This window comes from Colletotrichum fructicola, assembly GCF_000319635.2.
Source record: "Colletotrichum fructicola Nara gc5 chromosome Unknown KSG_Nara_v1_contig09, whole genome shotgun sequence".
Taxonomy (NCBI): Eukaryota; Fungi; Ascomycota; class Sordariomycetes; order Glomerellales; family Glomerellaceae; genus Colletotrichum; species Colletotrichum fructicola.
In genome coordinates, this window is record NW_027094059.1 from 1,787,966 (window position 1) to 1,805,632 (window position 17,667).

At 54.5% G+C, this 17,667-nt stretch overlaps 6 protein-coding genes across 6 annotated transcripts; 3 read left to right on the forward strand and 3 right to left on the reverse strand.

Annotated features, from left to right (window-relative positions):
- Positions 1-134: 134 nt before the first annotated feature.
- Napepld-1 (N-acyl-phosphatidylethanolamine-hydrolyzing phospholipase D) lies at positions 135-1,366 on the reverse strand (the record flags this gene model as incomplete). Its single annotated transcript, XM_032029679.1, has 2 exons — positions 135-1,125; positions 1,191-1,366. The coding sequence occupies 2 exons, from the start codon at positions 1,364-1,366 to the stop codon at positions 135-137; spliced, it is 1,167 nt and encodes a 388-aa protein (XP_031890979.1).
- Positions 1,367-2,422: 1,056 nt separating this feature from the next.
- On the reverse strand, positions 2,423-4,799 carry NDC80 (putative kinetochore protein NDC80; the record flags this gene model as incomplete). Its single annotated transcript, XM_032029680.1, has 4 exons — positions 2,423-2,627; positions 2,683-2,813; positions 2,870-4,672; positions 4,755-4,799. The coding sequence occupies 4 exons, from the start codon at positions 4,797-4,799 to the stop codon at positions 2,423-2,425; spliced, it is 2,184 nt and encodes a 727-aa protein (XP_031890978.1).
- A 658-nt stretch (positions 4,800-5,457) lies between these two features.
- PEX14 (Peroxisomal membrane protein PER10) lies at positions 5,458-6,678 on the forward strand (the record flags this gene model as incomplete). The annotated part of the gene is made up of 4 exons (XM_032029681.1): positions 5,458-5,490; positions 5,544-5,550; positions 5,607-5,917; positions 5,968-6,678. The coding sequence occupies 4 exons, from the start codon at positions 5,458-5,460 to the stop codon at positions 6,676-6,678; spliced, it is 1,062 nt and encodes a 353-aa protein (XP_031890985.1).
- A 2,585-nt stretch (positions 6,679-9,263) lies between these two features.
- est-1 (Esterase) lies at positions 9,264-10,752 on the forward strand (the record flags this gene model as incomplete). The annotated part of the gene is made up of 2 exons (XM_032029682.1): positions 9,264-9,985; positions 10,038-10,752. 2 exons carry the CDS (start codon positions 9,264-9,266, stop codon positions 10,750-10,752), a joined length of 1,437 nt encoding a protein of 478 aa, XP_031890984.1.
- Positions 10,753-11,401: 649 nt separating this feature from the next.
- CGGC5_v014791 (Delta(24)-sterol reductase) lies at positions 11,402-12,955 on the forward strand (the record flags this gene model as incomplete). Its single annotated transcript, XM_032029683.1, has 1 exon — positions 11,402-12,955. The coding sequence occupies one exon, from the start codon at positions 11,402-11,404 to the stop codon at positions 12,953-12,955; it is 1,554 nt and encodes a 517-aa protein (XP_031890983.1).
- Positions 12,956-13,531: 576 nt separating this feature from the next.
- hcs1-0 (Hydroxymethylglutaryl-CoA synthase) lies at positions 13,532-15,858 on the reverse strand (the record flags this gene model as incomplete). Its single annotated transcript, XM_066153148.1, has 7 exons — positions 13,532-13,669; positions 13,729-14,637; positions 14,695-14,777; positions 14,841-14,943; positions 15,146-15,272; positions 15,476-15,528; positions 15,811-15,858. The coding sequence occupies 7 exons, from the start codon at positions 15,856-15,858 to the stop codon at positions 13,532-13,534; spliced, it is 1,461 nt and encodes a 486-aa protein (XP_066007366.1).
- Between the last annotated feature and the right edge of the window lie 1,809 nt (positions 15,859-17,667).

Genomic DNA, 17,667 nt, shown 5'->3' on the forward strand with positions numbered 1-17,667 from the left:
CTATCTATGGTATTCCTCCTTATAAAACAACCACGAGCCCAATCATCCTGACGGGACTTGAGAACCAAACGCCAACTCGCCATGCAAGGAAAGCACTAATGAGGTGTACACTGCGACTCCCACCTCCAACTGAGTTAGAACTCTTTGCTTTCTCCAATGTCGCAGACGTCAAAAACACCATTCTCAGGAAGGCCCTTGCGCTTCATGGCCAGCTGAAGAAGCTTGGGCGGCTCCAAGACTTCCTCCATAGTCAGGGCCCAGGTCCCCCAATGGATGCCCATGGCGCGCTGACACTTAGTATCTTTAAAAATCTCGACCGAGTCAAAAGGATTGGCGTGCATCGGCGAGAAAGCGACCCGAGGATAGTATGCGCCAATGGGGATCAGACCGAGATCGAAAGGGCCTCTGAACTCGCCAATCTGCTTGAATTGCGGGCAAACCGGCAGAGAGGCGAATTCCGGGCCGTAGTCGTCGACACTCGGGGGAACGTACGGCACGGCACGGTACCCAGTATCACCTCCGAACCAGACGGACTTCGCGCCTGATTTGACACCCCACGAAGCCCACAAGGTCTCGTCCTTGTCGAACGGTGTGCGGGCGGATGTGTGCTGGCATGGGAGGCACGATACTTGGGCGGTGATAGTCTCGGGCTCGTCAGCGGTACCTTTCTCGACGGTCAATGTGATTTCCGCATCCTCCCACCAATCCAGCTCCGTCACATTTTTCAGGCCGGCCTTCTTGAACCACGACTCCAAACCCATGCCGACGAAGAAGTGGGCTTTCGGGTTGTGCTTCTGGATCGTGAGGACGGACTCGTGGGAGAGGTGGTCGTAGTGACTGTGGCTGATGAGAACTGCGTCGACGAAGGGAATATCAGCGAGGTCGCAGGGCTTCGGAGTATATCGCTTGGGACCCAAAAAGGTGAAGGGCGAGCAGCGATCCTCGAAGACAGGGTCGAACAGCACGCGCAGCCCGGAGGGAAACTCGACGTAGTAGCAGGCGTGGCCGAGCCATGTCGCGCGGAGCTTAGCGGAGGCTGTGCGGCTGGGCAGGAAGTCTGGCTTGATGACGGAAACATTTGGAGGCGTCGTGTCAGGAGACGGCAGCTTGCCTGTCCAGCTCGGCCTAGACCACGGGATTGTTAGCCAGTGTTGCTGAGGGACGGCGGCTGGGAACGTGGCAGGGCGTACCAAACGACATGCTTAATGAGCTCCCAAGGACCGACGCCATCACCATAAGAGGGATGAATATTCTTGAAGCCGACGGTGGCGCCGTTCTTCTTCACATGGTGCGGCTTGGAAGAAGCATCGTCGGGTGAGGGGCCCAGCTCGGGGATCTTGGCTACAGCAGTCGTATATGAAGCCATTGAGATGGCAAGGATGGAGGTTGGAGTGGTTGACGCTTTTCTAGCACCGAGGCGAACTGTTGGTTGCTGAAAGAACGTGCGCAGGAAGTGTCGTAACCTGGACATGGCTTTTATAAGGCATTGGGGAAAGATTCCTAGGGGGCAAAGGGACATATAGAGCAGCTGTGGGTGTTCTCGCAGAAAACATCATGTCTCCAGAAGCAAGTATGCTATTGGTGGCCGGGCGGGCCGGGCAAAGCAATGGGCCAACGAGCACTCAAGCAGCGTAAACTCCGTTCACATACTAACCGACCTTCAGTCGGGTTTACGGCGACTAATATATAGCTATGTCCCGACAAATTGCGAGGAACCGCCCAGGCTGCGCAGGCCGCGTCTATTGTGGCATTAAAATTCACCCGTGTCGCATGATGGCGGTGCCCTATTACATTGCCCGGCTTACTTGCCTGCCCATCCCGGGTTACCTAGTCTGCGCGTCACCATGTACAAGCTCTACGTTTGCACCCGTCACCTTTTGTTTTGGTGGAGTTATCGGACATAAAGTGCGGCAAAGGAAAGCTATAGCTCCGGCGCTGATAGCCTAAAATCAGCATCGGAGCTCCCTATCCTTTCGCCGACTCGCCGTCCACCCGACCTTTTGACCTACGGGCTGCATTTTGCCATACGCGGAGCGGAGTGCTGGAAAAGTCCGGCCTGCCGCTGGACAGAAATCGCTAAGAATGGGGTTATTGCTCCTTTGCATCAAGTTGGAGGCGCAAGTTGGCGGCGGCCCTTGAAACGCGGGAAAACGATTCACCCGTGGATGAGTCGGATCGGGTTGGGCGCCCACTGGCGATAACACCGCGCGAAAGTGTGCATAGTTAGAACAGCCAATACAAAATCATATACCTGGGACTGCGCTAGTCTTCCCAAACCGTCATTATCCGTCATCATGGTATCTGAGAAACAACACCCAAAGCAGAACAGAAACAAAACGCGCACCCGAACGCTCAGCAGACTGACAAGGGACTGTCCTCCTCCAGGACGTCCACCGAGCCGCCCAAGAACTTGTAAAGCACCTCACATATCCATGCTCCGGGTATCATCCCTAGTCCCACTGCCGCTGCCCAATTCATCCTCCAATTCGTTGGTGACAAAATCTTCGTACTCTTCCAAGTTCTTCTGCACATGTATCTTGAACTTGATCACGTCGTTGAGCATCCGGTCAATCTCCGTGTGGAGCTCCTCTCTCAAGGAGTTGGCACGAAGCACAAGCTGCTCATACCTGCAATACATTATCAGTTGTGTCCACAATGATCTCTTTGATTAACGGCACTTACTCGATGCTGGTGTTCATCTCTCGCTGTTCCATGAGTTGCACTGATTCGGATAACGAAGCCCGCATCTTTGCAAGCTCCTTTTCCATCTTCTCGATTTGGGCGTCGGAAGCCATCTTTTGCGCCGTTGTGACCTGTTATGCAAAGTCAGCCGCCATTCATGTGCTTTCGTCGTGATACATGAACTTACCTCTTTGGTCTTCTCATACTCTTCCTCGGCAGCACGAACTCGATGTTCGAGCGCTTCGACCTCGTTTCGTTTGTCCTCGATGGCCTCCTTGATGCCGTCAAGCAGGTCATGATCCTTCATCATCATGTCCATCGCAATGCTTCTCCGCTCAGAGATCTCTTTCCTCAGCGCGAGGAAGCTGTTCTTCACCTGTCCTCGCAGGTCAAGGTTGAGAATGTGCGCAGGCTGGTACCCAGTCACGGGGTCGGCGAGCAACCTATCCGAAGACGAAGCTCCGCTGGAGCCCTTGAGTTGAGACGGGCTAAAGTCTGGCCCGTCGTTGACTGTGACTTGCAGTTCGTAGTCCTTGCCCTTGGCGTTGACAGCCGTCGCTGGGATGAGGGCAATTTGATACGCGAGAGTGTTGTACTTGTCAACCATTCGCTCCAGCTCGTCCAGCTTCCTGCTTGCATCCATCTCCTTGTCTGCTACCTTCTTCTTGACCTCTTCTAGCCTCTGCACCGCCGACTCGATGCCTTTCTGCAGACGCTCTCGTTCAGCAGTCATGCGGTCGATATCCTGCATGCTGATACCCAGATCGTCCACAGCTTTTTGCAAGCCTCGGCGCTCGCCCTCGACTTCCTTCAGCTCTTGCATGAGCTTGTCCAGCTCCTCCTGCAAGACCTGTATGCGGTTTTCGTATTTGTCTGACCTTTGCATGGCGAGAGCATTGTACTCCTCGAATTTGACCTTGTCTTCTTCCATGATCCTGAAGTGGTTATCGAGGACTGCAGGATCAGGGGTTGATTTCTCGAGGTCTTCTATTTCTCGCAGTAGTCGGCTGTTCTCTGCCTCAAGCATTTCAAGCTCGGAAGTGTACTTGGAATTGGACTGCTCGAAGGCCTGGGCCATCCGCTCCACATGTGGCGCCAGCACTCGATTGGCGTCCTCGTCGTCCGCATCCTCGTCCATGGAAAGCCAATCCCTGTACGCTTTGCTGAGGAAGTCAAAGATAATATGATCTCCAGTGACGTCGATACCGCTCTCTAGGCAGGCGTCGTCGTACCGATTGCAGGCGTAGCCATCGAGCATTTGCGCCAGTTGCATCATCCAATGCAAAAGGCCCAGGAAAGTGCTCCAATTCTGGCCACCGACGGCCGCAATTTGGCTCTTTGTGATGCTTCGCTCGTAGGGATACCGCAGTTGTTTCAGGATGGGCGGTACCTCTTGGTCGATGTTCTTTTGAAACTTGTGGCTTGGGTCGATACGGCGGTACAGCCACTGGAACATGAAGTTGAAATCCTTCTGTGTTGGAGATTTGATAATGTTCTGGGATAGCACGTGCTTCATCTGCATCTCGAAATTGTTTTGGGCAAGGTAGTCCAGCAGCTCCTGACCGATCCTGGCCTGGTACGACCTGTCCTTTAGAGGGCGGGGGTCTCGCGGTACGCCGGCGGGCTGGGGTGCTTGTTGGAAAAACGACTGATGGCTCATGGGGCCGTTTGTTGAAGGTCTCGCGCGGTATACACTGCTCCTCCTGTCTGCGTCCGTGGAGGCGCGTCCCGGGGCCGGTGTCGGCGCGAAAGACTTGTCGCGGATCGACGTTCGCTTGACAGAAGAAAGGCCCATTTCCGCCAAGTTGGTTCCAGAAGAGGAGCGCTGGAACATTGGTTGGCTCGGTCGTGATAGGGCCAAAGACTGTCTGGAGCCCGACACGGAGCGAGCATGGCTATTCGAGAAGGGCGCACCTGCGCCTGAATTCGATCGCTTCATTGCGGATGCGGGTTGGGGTAAGCCTGAGTTGTAGTTGATACCTCCTAAGGTCTATGCATCATGTTAGAGGGCAGCTTAGGAACGAGAAGTATCGCTGCGAGGAGCTTCTCTACAGAGTGTGACTGACACATACCTCTCTTGGTCTGCGCACACTCCACAGTCCGGTGTCTTGCGACATGGTGGGATGGCGCGGAACGGCTATGATCAAGGGGTCGAATGGCGGCCGACCGACTTGCGACACGACTTGCGATGCTCCAAGCGTTGCGCCGAAGTCGTCGAGCAGAGAATACGTTTGCGCGACAGCTTTGCTTTCGCGGCGCGTGGTTTCGAGGTGTGAGGGTGGGAAGGGAAAGCCGTTGCAGAAGTCATCGGTCGGTGTTGTTGCCCTGGGGGAAGTAAACAAAATGCTCTACTCGATTCTGATTGGCTGCAAGAGGCACCTCTCAAACAATAAGGCAGGCGCCAGGGCCACCACTTTTTTTTTTTTTTTTTGTTAAATGATGCCCAACACGTGAGGCTTCCCTCGTTTATCGGGTGTTTCCTTAGCACCTTTAGATACATAAGCCTACCTTAGTCACGTCGGCTGCATCTGACTGACGGGGTGTTTCCCTGCAGGGGCCACCCCAGACTAACGGGTTCCCCAGCCGCGCTGAACTGCGCCGAAGCCTCGGTTCAAAACCCGGCCCCCCGTATTACGTATCTGTCGCCAGCTGCGCTGCAGACTTCCCACGGCATCTTCTCAGGAACACATGTGCCATCTGTCTCTGTCGCACCCATCACACGACACCTCCTCGACTGGGTGATGTGGCGAGGCTGGTAAGGCAACAATAACAACCATGGCGATTCGAGAGGATATCGTCGCGTCGGCGGTACGCTGGGCCTGATTCCATTGCTTCCTCTGTTGATTGCTAACTGAAGGTAGACGCAATGTCAGTACCCGAACCGAGCCTATGGACTGCGACTCATCAGACTAATAAACCCGTAGTTCTCCAGGACCCAAGTGTCGCGAGCTCGTCCATTGATAATCGCGTGGCCTTCCTGCGAACCAAGAACCTTACACAAGAGGAGATCGATGCCGCTCTTGCCAGAGTCGGCGCGCAACCGGCCCCAACTGCCGCCCCAACTCCGATGCCGGTCGCCCAGCAGCAACCACCGCAACAGTACTATCAATCATATCCTCCTCAGTATGCAGCATGGCAACCGCCCCCACCGCCTCCCAAGAGAGACTGGAGAGACTGGTTTATCATGGCGACCGTCGTCGGAGGCGTTGGCTACGGCGCGTATGCTCTGGCCAAGGTATGAACTGTGTAGAGACGCGTCCAACATATGGCAACTAACGAACCCAGCGATATGTTTATCCGATGATCGCTCCCCCAACCCCCGAGAAGCTCGAGCAAGACAAGAAGTCCATTGAGGAGCAATTCGACAAAGCATTCGGATTGGTTGAGCAGCTGGCCAAAGACACTGAAGCTCTCAAGGAGGCGGAGAATGAGCGGACAGAGAAGCTCGATACAGCGCTCACGGAACTTGAGTCTGTGGTCAAGGAGCTTCGGTCTGCAAACGCGCGAAGGGAGTCGGAAGCACAGCGCATCAAGGACGATGTCCAAGTTCTCAAGGCTTCGATCCCTAAGGCCATGGAAACGCAAAAGGATACTACCGATAACAGACTCAAGGAGGTTAATTCAGAACTCACCAGTCTGAAGACATTGATCACCCAGAGAATGTCGGCCGCTGCATCACCCCCGAGCACGAATGGATTGCGAAATGGCGGAAGTGCTGCGCCCGTAGCTTCTGTTGCTGGCACCACTGGGGCTGCCGGCAACGGAAGCCAGGGCGGGGACAAGGAGGCGGTGAGCACTGTCGAAACACCAAAGACCACGGCAACACCCAGTTTCAACCGACCCTCTCCGCTCAGCGGCAAGCCTGGTGGAAAGGCCTCGATCCCGGCATGGCAGATGGCCATGGCCAACAAGGACTCTGCGGCGGCGTCGTCGACGACAACCAACGGCGCTGAGTCTGCTGGGGGTAGCTCGCAACAAGAGGCCACGAGCTCGTGACGGAAGTTGTCGTAGTTTCGATGTTCTTTTCTCTTTTGTACAGTAATCAGGTTCGTGCAAGGGAGCCATTGTAGTCATGGGCTTGCATAAGCCGGCATATATCATTCCAATTCAAGATACAATGTCAAAATGGTGTGCCAGAGTGTTTGATATTTTACTAGTGCCGTTTGTCTGGCTCTCGTGCCACGCGCGAAAGCTATCCGACAACCATTCTAGCTGACCGCGACGACAGGCAAGTAGCCGGCGGCGAGTCGGAAGGGAGCGGCGCTTGACGTGTTTCATGCGGGCTCAGTGTCATTGAGTTGCAGCCTGTGGGCGGCCAGCACCAGCAAGCAGAGTTTCGTGGGGAAGGTTCGTGTAGGGGGGGTGATGTCGAAAGGGCTGTTTGCGGGCGCCGGGTCAACTCCGTGCCTTGAACCCCCGGAAGGACAAGGCGAGCCAGCCCAGCAGGTACAATGAGCTTGAGATGTTGGCCCGGATCAGTTGGAGTTGAGGGTTTGGCAATGTCCATGCCCTCAAAATAAGCGACACGATAGGCAAAGTCGTACATGGCACAACAGAGGCGCGGAGCCCTCAACCGGCGGTTGGCAGAGTCGTATTGTTCAGATCGACCGTTTCATGGCCGGGTTGTGGTGTGTGTGAGTGGGCATGGGCGAGGGGTTGTCCCGCAATTGGTAGTTGCCGGGAATAAGGCGAGCCGCAAATAGCTCAGCCCAGTGTGGTCAAGTATCTGTCGATTTCGCAAGTGATTCTGAAATGGGGTGGCGTGGGCCGACGTACGTAACTGCAGGTTGCACGAGGTGCTAGGTAGGCCACATGTCTGTCACTGTGCTGGGTGTGCTGTGCTGTGTTGCGCTGTGCTTTGCGATATTGCCAGAGCCGCAGTGTTGGGTGCATTTCTTATTTCTCTAAGTGGACGGGCCAAGGGTGCATTTTCGTAAATTCTCCTTGATTCGGCAATGGGTGCAGATCACTCTCATGCTCAGCTAACAAAAGCTCTGTTGCATGAGCTGAGGTGAAGGGTGGCTTGAGATGAAGAAAAGATGCCAATGTGCCAATGTCTGATACCTTAGGTGGCGTATGATATCTTCTAAGGAAGGAAAGGCACCACGGCACTTGACATGCCCACCTGGTGCTTTCTGTTGATCCCACTTTCTAGAAGCAATGGAGCCGATGATTTGTCGGTTCGGCAGGTCCAGGCCGCAGCAGAGCCAACAGTCTGGTGTCGAGCGTCTCCATCCGCAACCATTTCCTATTTCGACCGATGTTGCGCCCTGTCCCGGACGCTACGGAGCGCCCTGCTGATGACCAATGATGGTGGTGCCTTGTCATCTGGTCGTGGGGAGAAACATGCCACCTGCAGGGCCCATCCCCGCGACCCATCTGCCATCTCAATCGTGATTCCGCCTGAAGCTTGAAGCTCTTGCCTCTCGAGTCTCGAGAGACGCTGGCTCTTTCCACCATGCTCAATACGAATACCGCAACGCGCTCCCGTTGGCCACCCAGATCGCAGGACCGTCCTTCTTCACTTCATCGGCGACTTCTCATTGGGTTCGCCACGGCACGAATTGCTCCGACGGGCTCTCGGGGCTTTGCAATCGTCCTTTCTTGTCCTCTTTTGCAGATGTCACTTCACTTACTAGCCACGATGATGAGGAACATTTTATCTCCAAACCTGGTGCCGTCTTCCATCACACCGATATACTTCAACAGAGGATGCAAGGATTTTGACAAGGGAACTAGCGTTTGGTCAAGTGGACTACTGCATCTAAGGCACCTCGTACTGCACGAACGTCTGGCGGCCACAAGCGATTCGTCAATCTAGGTAGGCACCTTACCCAGCCTTCAGCCCATCAACAACAACCGAGGCTCCTTGCCAAGCAGCATGTCATAGGCTCTCCCACGATTTGTCTCATTCTCACCACATTAATCAACACCCCCTGCACCTACAGGCCTACAAGTCATCATCTCGCAAGGTAGTCTTCCTTCATCTTCAACAATTCCTTTCTGCTCTGTTACGCGGGGCTGTCAGTATCCGCCAGCGTTGCATTTTCTCATCCCCATTCATCGTCGTTCGTCCCAGTCTACAAGGACGTCCCCCCCCCAGTAAACGGCTACTCTTCCCGGCCACACGCAAACTTGCTACGCAGTAGCTCGTCTTCTCTCCTCATCTGCTTCCTCGTCTCCGTCCTCCCACTCCTCCACTCCACATCCTTGCTTCTGGATACCTTCCTCGAACGGGACCATCAGTCGGTGTACAACGTATGCAGATCAGGCTCTTTCGTCCAGGGACCGCAGTTAATCCCCTCTCATCTAAACTTTTTGTCGACCACGAGCCCTTGACCGTTGCGACTCTTTCTCAACGGGTAGCAGCCTGTTCTTCCAGGGTACCATATCATTAGAGTGTTTCAACCACGTCAGGCATAGCACGCGGCTTGGCTCAAGTTCAACACCTGTCTGCTTCACCTCACAACTCATATTAGAAGCCCTCTTCCACTATCCTCTCGACTTGAACAATGACTACTTCTGCCAATTTCAACAGTCCTTCTTCCTCTTCTTCATCGGGCTTCCCAAATCCACTCGATATGGACCCTGCGCAGTTCAAGTTATTGCTCTCACTTCTGCCAAAGGTGCCCCTGATAACACGGGTGGCCCTGCTTCACGTCCTACATCTATCGAAGCCCGCCAGATACCTCGATTTAAGGAGTGAGCTCATTGTCGCTGTCCTCCGCTCGTATCTCATGGCCAGCAAACCGCGATCCATCACATCATCCCAAAAGCTTGCAAATCGGGATAATGGCGTCAAGGGTAGAATATGGGTTTCAACTTATGCCAGTCCTGCTTCCTCCGAGACGGACGTCCGCGACGCGGTTGTAGGCACGATACAATCGCTCCGAACACCGGGCACGCCAGAAATCAATCTCAGACTGCCAGACCTTGTGCCTGTTGAGGCTGAATGGACCGGCTACCGTGCCGGCGCCACTTCCGAATCGAAACCGCCGGCAATCGGAGAAAAAGAGAAGTTCGATGAACTGATGAGAGAGGTCACAAACCCTCTGACCGTCTTGTATCTTCACGGAGGAGCGTACTATCTTTGCGATCCAGCGACTCATCGACCTGCCACCAAGAAAATAGCCAAGCTGACGGGCGGGCGTCTTTACTCTGTCCGCTACCGGCTGGCTCCGCAGCATCCCTTCCCTGCAGCCCTAATGGATGCTCTTGTCTCTTACTTGACGTTGTTGTATCCTCCACCCGATGCCTATCATGAGGGAGTTGAGCCGAAGCACATCGTCGTAGCCGGTGACAGGTGAGTCGTCATTATGAACCAAATCGAGACATCGGCACTGACAAATTGGCAGCGCAGGGGGTAATTTGAGCTTAGCCTTGCTGCAGCTGCTGCTGGAGTTGCGCAGGCAGAAGCGGAAGATACAATGGCTTGGGGAGGAACGCGAAATACCACTGCCCAGCGGTTTGGCCCTCAACTCGCCATGGATGGATATCACGCAAAGCTCCCCGAGCTGGGAATCCAACTGGGAGTTTGACTACCTGCCAAAGGCCTCCGTATATGCCGAGTACAACCCACCGCCGTGCGAAGCCTGGCCAGCAAAACCCCCACGCGCTAGCATTTATGCCGATGACGATCTCATCGCGCACCCGCTCGTGACTCTCGTCATGAACAAGAGCTGGACAGGTTCGCCGCCTGTCTTCATTTGCACGGGGTGGGAGCTGTTAGCGGACGAGGACAGGTACATGGCGCGCAAGCTGAGAGAAGACGGCGTGCCCGTGGTATTCGAAGAGTATGAGGGAATGCCACACTGCTTTGCCCTGATCTTGGCCAAGATTCCCAACGCTAAGCGTTGCTTTGAGGGTTGGACTGGTTTCATGAAGACGGTCACCAGCAATCCGGAGAGCATATCGTCCAAGGCAACCACTGTCAAGGCCAAGTCATTGGAGGAAGTTCCTCGCGAGTTCGTGTCGCTCAGCACGCTGACTGACGAGGAGATACAAAAGAGAGTCCTTCAAAAGAAAGACGAGAGCTTGAACTCTACACCGGAGGCAGTCCCAAAACTGTAAGCGGCCAAAACCGGGGGCGAGAGCAGCAAGGGATTGAGGCATCGAAGCGGCCCCATGATTTCTGGCTGTTCAACGTAAGGTATCTACATCACTCATATTATGTAATTATTTACGAAAACATATGTAAAGAAGGTCGGGCAAGCGGATATTGAGCCGCATGAAAAGGGCCGCGCATCGAAACAGATATGAAGAAATATCGTTGCTTAATTGGAATAACACAGAGGTAGAGGAAATAAGTAGATTGCCCTGCTGCGTTCATACAAATTCCCCGATATGCAGGGGCATAGCGACCACTGTGCTTCGGGGCGCTTTGACTTAACCGGGCTATCTTCCGGGCTAACAAGCTACGAATGCCTACCTTACTATGCGGTACGTTGCCTACCTAGGTAGGTAGGTATCTTAACATAGGGATCTCACGATTGTGTTACTTCGCAAGGTATCCGTACTTCACCCTCTATAAGGTAGCCCTGGAGGTGCATTGGTGTACCGACATACCCCTGTCAGAATCTTGATTTTACCTCAGGTTCCCTACCTACCGGGCTCACCTACTCCAACGTGGCACTGCGCGGGCATTTGGGGTAAAAAAAAAATCTCACCTTGTAGCTCTACGGAAATCGCGACCTCACCTGCCGATCGTCGACTATCGACCATGGAGCGCCACAAGAAGACTGTCTCCAAAATTGCTGCTGCAGTGCGGTCGTTCTTCGACCGGAAGGAGCCCTACCGCATCTTCCACGGCTCGACCAACAGCACCCGTCCCTTCCGCCGAGATCGCTTCGTTGATATCAGCGCCCTCGGCAATGTTCTCGAGGTCAACAAAGCCGCGCGCACTGCCCTGGTCGAGCCCAATGTCCCCATGGACCGCCTTGTTGAGAGCACCCTTCGTCACGGCCTGATCCCCCCCGTCGTTATGGAGTTTCCCGGCATCACGGCCGGAGGAGGCTATGCCGGTACCGCAGGCGAGAGCTCGAGCTTCAAGCATGGCTTCTTCGATGATACCATCAATGAGGTCGAGCTTGTACTGGCAAACGGCGAGGTCGTCCGCGCCAGCCGCCATGAGAGATCCGACCTCTTCCGGGGCGCCGCTGGCGCCGTCGGCACTCTAGGTGTCACCACCATGATTGAGCTTCAACTGATCGAGGCCAAGAAGTACGTGAAGACGACGTACCACCGCACTCACAGCGTCGCCGAGGCTGTCGAGACGGTTCAGGCCGAGACGATGAACCCGGAAAACGACTACGTTGATGGCATCCTTTTCTCCAAGGACCACGGCGTCATCATCACCGGCAAGCTGACGGACGATATTCCCGCTGACAGCAAGCCTCAGACTTTCAGCGGCGCCTGGGATCCCTGGTTCTATCTTCACGTCAAAGACCGAACCATTGGCGCCTCTTCCGGTGCCATCGAAGGCACTGCCCCTGTCGTCGATTTCGTCCCCTTGGCCGAATATCTATTCCGCTATGACCGAGCTGGCTTCTGGGTCGGCGCTGCTGCCTTTGATTACTTCAAGTACGTGCCGTTCACGCGCTTCACCCGTTGGTTTCTCGACGACTTTCTTCACACGCGTATGCTCTATCGTGCGCTGCACGGGAGTGGCGAGTCGGCACGCTTCGTCGTTCAGGACCTCGCTCTCCCCTACAAAAACGCCGAGCGCTTCGTGGACTACACTGCCGAAAACTTCAACATCTGGCCGCTGTGGCTTTGCCCCTTGAAGCAGACGGCACCGCCAACCTTTCACCCGCACACGGGCGAGATTGAGACCCGACCAGCAGCCGGTAGCAGCTCGAGCAGTGTCACTACCGCGCCCAAACCGATGCTCAACATCGGTCTATGGGGCTGGGGCCCTGCGAACCCTGACGAGTTCGTGGCTAAGAACCGCGCGCTCGAGCATAAGCTGCGCGAGCTCGGCGGGATGAAGTGGCTATACGCGCACACATACTACACCGAGGACGAATTCTGGCAGGCCTATGATCGTGAGTGGTATGACGAACTTCGTGTCAAGTATGGCGCTACGACCCTACCAACGGTCTACAACAAGGTCAAGGTTGATGTCGATGCCCGGAAAGAGGAGCTTAAGAACTGGCGCCAAGTTGTAAAGTCGAAGCCGCCCATCGGCGGCCTTTATGGTATCTGGAAAGCTATCCAGAGTAAGGATTACCACCTGCATCGCCACGCAGAGTGGAAGTACAGGCGTGAGCAGTAGGCAAGTTCAACCGGGCGAACTTGGCATTGGAGTACATCATGTTTGGAAACGAACGACTGAGCATACGAACAATTGAATGAGATTGTGCTCTTTGTGACATGTACCGATGTGGTAGTGGCATCTCTGGCGGCTTTGCCGCTAGATGAAAACATCAAAAGTGGACAGACAAGAAGAAGCATTGTAGGCGCATGGGACGCGGTAATACAGGCGCGAATTCATGGTTGCAAGATTTTCAGGCTGTTACTCTGGAGGACTTCATTAACATAAAAAGCCGTTTCAATTCATTCATATCTCTCTTTGGCCCTGGCCTCATCATTTCGATGCTCGAATAACCCCATCTGGCCCGGTATATACAATCACTATTACGAGAGACATCCTCGCGACATGATCCCCGTATCTAGGTTCACATCCATCGCGACCCGTAGCGCCTCTGCTCCTCCTCTCAGATTAACTACCTCATGCTGGCTTATGCTTTTTGCAGCAGTGATGTCGCAAGATCTATGCATCCGCCTCTATCCGTGCGCAAGTTCAAGATCGAAAAAGAAAATGTGCATCTGTTCGCAATTGCGATACAGCTTATGCCTTGACGCTGTAGGATCGCTTGAACATCTCGTCAATGTGCTCGAGGTAGTAGGTACCGGGGGCGATGGTGGAAGCATCACCTTTAGGTGCGTAGCCCTTCTGGAGGTGAGCCTGTTTGCGAAGGTCGCACATCTAGTTCATATGTTAGCTGCTCATCCAATTTCGTACCCTGGAGAGGTATCGTATCTTACAGAATCGTAGGTCTCAGGAGCCACCTTGCGGCGGGCCTCCAGTCTTGCGGGGATATCAAGGACCTTGGCGAGAGGAGTCACATCTCCATTGATGCGGAAAGACAAAAAGGAGGCAGCGAGGCCGGAGCCGTAGCTAAAGACACCGATGCGCTTTCCGCTGAGGGTGGCGGCATCAACATGAGACAGCAAGCTAGCGACACCGCCCCAGACGCTGCCGCAGTACATGTTGCCGCAGAGGGTGGCGACCTGGATGCTGGGGTTCACTCTCTCCTGGAACTTCTTCTTGGTGAGCGCCATGAAAGTCTTCTCAACGACCTTGTCTGTCAGAGACTTCTCGTAGTCCATATCACGCAACTCGGGAGCGACCTCAGCGAAGACGGAGCTGTCGGCATCGGCAAGGTAGTCGTGGTATAGCAGACGAGCGTACGACTTTTGAACCAGCTTGCAAGTGGGGGCGTGGAAAGCAAGGTAATCGAATCGGTCCAGGCCCGCCTTGGGGGCAGCGTCGCCGTTGGACAGCTTGGCCTCGCGCTTGTTGTACTCGCGGTAGGCAGCGTCCAGGGCCTTGGTGTAGCAGTTGACCGAGTAGTGGCCGTCGACGTAAGGGTACTCGCTGGTCAGGTCGGGCTTGTAGAAGTCGTAGGCGTGCTGCATGTAGGTGCCGCGCAGGCCAGGCTCCAAAACCACGGGCGCGTTAGGACCGACGAGCATGGCAACGGCACCAGCACCGCCCGTAGGGCGGGCATTTCCCTTAGCGTAAAGGGCGATGTCACCGGCGACAACGATAGCATCGCGACCGTCCCAGGCAGATGACTCGATCCAATTAACAGTGTTGAAAAAAGCGTTCGTTCCTCCGTAGCAGGCGTTCACGGTGTCAACACCTTCAATGTTGGTGTTGTCGCCAAAGAGCTGCATGAGCACGGTCTTGACCGACTTGGACTTGTCCAGAATGGTCTCAGTACCGACCTCGAGGCGACCGATGGAGTTGGGGTCGACATTGTACTTCTTCAGGAGGTTGGAGGTGACGGTCAGAGCGAAAGAGTAGATATCTGCAAGATGGGAGAGTTAAAACCGAACTTGTGCGAAAACAGGACTATGATAGTTCGGCGTACCCTCACGGTCGTCGCAGAAAGCCATCTTGGTCTGGCCAAGGCCGATAGTGTACTTGCCGGCGCTGACGCCATCGAAAGTCTCAAGCTCAGATTGCTCGACATACTGGTTGTTAAGGGCAGAGTATTAGCGAGCAATTGCTCCTTGAGGCGGAAAATCACACAAAAGGGCTTCGAGGGTAGCGACGCAGGCGAGCAAGGAGAGGGGTAATCAGCGAGTGGTGAAGGGTGGGTTGCGATTTCGGCGGGGTAGAGAGTGGTTTTTTTTTTTCGGGGTGACTGAGAGCTTTCTGTGTCTAGCAACTTACCTGGCTGGGGAAGTAGATCTCAATGGCCTTGATGCCAATGTTCTGAGGGCGGGAAGCCATTTTGGAGAGCGATTCAATTGGGCTGAAGAACGGGGAGAGGAGAAAGATTGCGGAGGATTGGAATGGTCTGTCAGGTTGTAGAGTTAGCCAGGAGCTCTCTCTGTTTTTGAACTCGACGGGCTTTCACCGCCGTTTCAACAAAACGACAGAGCAGTCGCAGAGGTGCCCAACATGCAGAAAGAGAGAGCCAGGGTTCAGCACTCCAGCAACATGTGGTTGCTGGGGTGGTCGAGGTTGAGAGAGGGGGAGGGGCAGCGAGACCCAACGCACCTATTGGTAGGGAAGGCGGGTTTGTTTGCTTGAGGGCGGATGAATTGCGCAAACTTTGGAGGTGGATGCGGAGAAGGAGGATGAAGAGGGTAGAGAGGAGGAGTAGCAGGTGGCAGTCGGAGAGTACAAGTAGGATTTTTTTCGGGGGGAAAGAGAGGGAAAAAGGTGTGCCTAGAGACGAGACGAGACGGAGAGAAGTGTCGAGACCGAGACGAGGGGCGTTTACGGATATGATTTTTTTTATTTTAATTTTCCACAGCTCTGCAGATGATAGGAGACTAACAGCGGGAGGCAAAGGCAGAGAGGGGAGTGTTTTAATATTAATCCCCACTGACGTAGCAACACACCACGGCGGTGCAATGGGCCTCGAGTAAGGTATCCATCCATCAATGGATAGCACTACACTTGGATGGGACAGGACAGGACAGGATAGGACACCCAGGATGGGGATGGGATGGGATGGGATGGGATGGAATGGAATCGATTGGGACGGGACGGGGACGGGGACGGGGCATTAAAAGAACGACAAGGTACATAGACAGCTACGCAGTCGAGGCAGAGCAGAGCGGGACGGGTAAAGCTTGAGGAAGACTTGCTCAATGCAGAGGCAGATGCAGGTTCCGATGCCTGGCCTGATGAAGGAAGGAGGAAAGCAAGAACAAAATTAAAAATTAAAAACGAAAAACGAAAAAAGAAAAACGAAAATCAGGGGACCAACAGCACCAGTGACGGGTGTGCATGTGTAACGGACGAGGTGAGGAGGGGAGTGTGCGCGGATGATGGAGGCAAACTATACCTATCAGACCAATTCTAACCAGTCCAGTAATGAAGCCATCCCCTATCAGTCTCAAAGGCGCGAAAGCTAGCGTCCAGCGACGGACCGCTTCAATAATGGCGTGACCTTCCCCCTCTGTTGTATCCATGGGAAGCTCTACGAAGGCGCAACTTGAGCTACAGCTAGCCTTCCATGTCCTCCAGGTCTTGTCCGTCCGGAGCCGGCATTCGTATTGTAAGGTACGGAGCCTTCTCATGTCTGTTGGGCAGCGGACACAGGACGCCTGTTATGCTACGGTTCGAATCATGCGAGGTCTCTCTACCCTTCTCTTTCTCTGCGTCAGAAGTAATCCCTCGGCCTTGACCTCGACCTCGACCTCTACCTCGCTCGTTCTTGGCCCGATACGGGCACCTGCTTGCCAAGGTATCTTCCGTCATGCCGCCGCAACATGGCGGGACATGGCTGCCAGAGCTGAGGGCGGGTTCGCAGAATACGCAGTACAAGTAAAAATAAAGACGACGTGCTGTGTCCTCCCTCAACTGGCCGGTGCATCGGACCCGGAGGATCACAGGCCCCCCTCCCTGCTCGGCTGGTTACCCTTGCCTTTGTGACCAATCTGGCGGTGGTTTGCCATGCCAACACTGCATCCATCATGACAGATACAGAGCATTCCTTGCCAACTGTCATCGTGTCTTGCCCTGCAACCCTTGCCCAGGGCAGACCCGAAGGTAGGGTAACGATGAAGTTAGGTGTTGCATAGGTAGGTAAGGTAGGAGATACTAGGTAGGTGGTGGTGAGGTTGAGCTGCTGCGGGCCGTGAGTTCAGGCAGGGTGCGGGTGCGCTGCGGGTGCGGCAGCGGTAGCGGTAGGTGCAGAGAACTTTCTACGACGGAGAGAGGTGTGTCTTGTTGAAAAAGTACAAGTGGTTGGAAGCAATGTGTGTTTGTGTCTGTTTGCTTTGTGTGTGCCGCAATACGCACCTGCACCTGTATCTGTACACGTCTTTTGTTGGTGGGGGGATGGGGTGGAGGGGTGGGCAAGATGGACGGGAAATCCACGTCCTCTCCCTCCTTCACCACCAAGTTTGAGCCCTCAAAACACATAAGGCGCTCAACGTTGAATACCCTGCCACCCTGCTCCGCCTGCCCGCCTCGAGACTTGATGAGGGGACCTACTGCGTATGTACGGCGTAAAGATGTGAAAGTCACAGGTATCGGAACACCCCCAGTGGGGTCGTTTCGGGAACAATGAGTGGGACCTGCGAGAAGTGAACACTGAAGTACACTACCTTACCTACCTTAGGTACCTTATCAATCAGTAATCCACCTGAGTGGGCGGGTTAGATCATGCCCGGGTACACTAACACTACCTACCTAAGGTAAAGTACCTTGGGTAGGTAGGTATAGGTAGGTATACT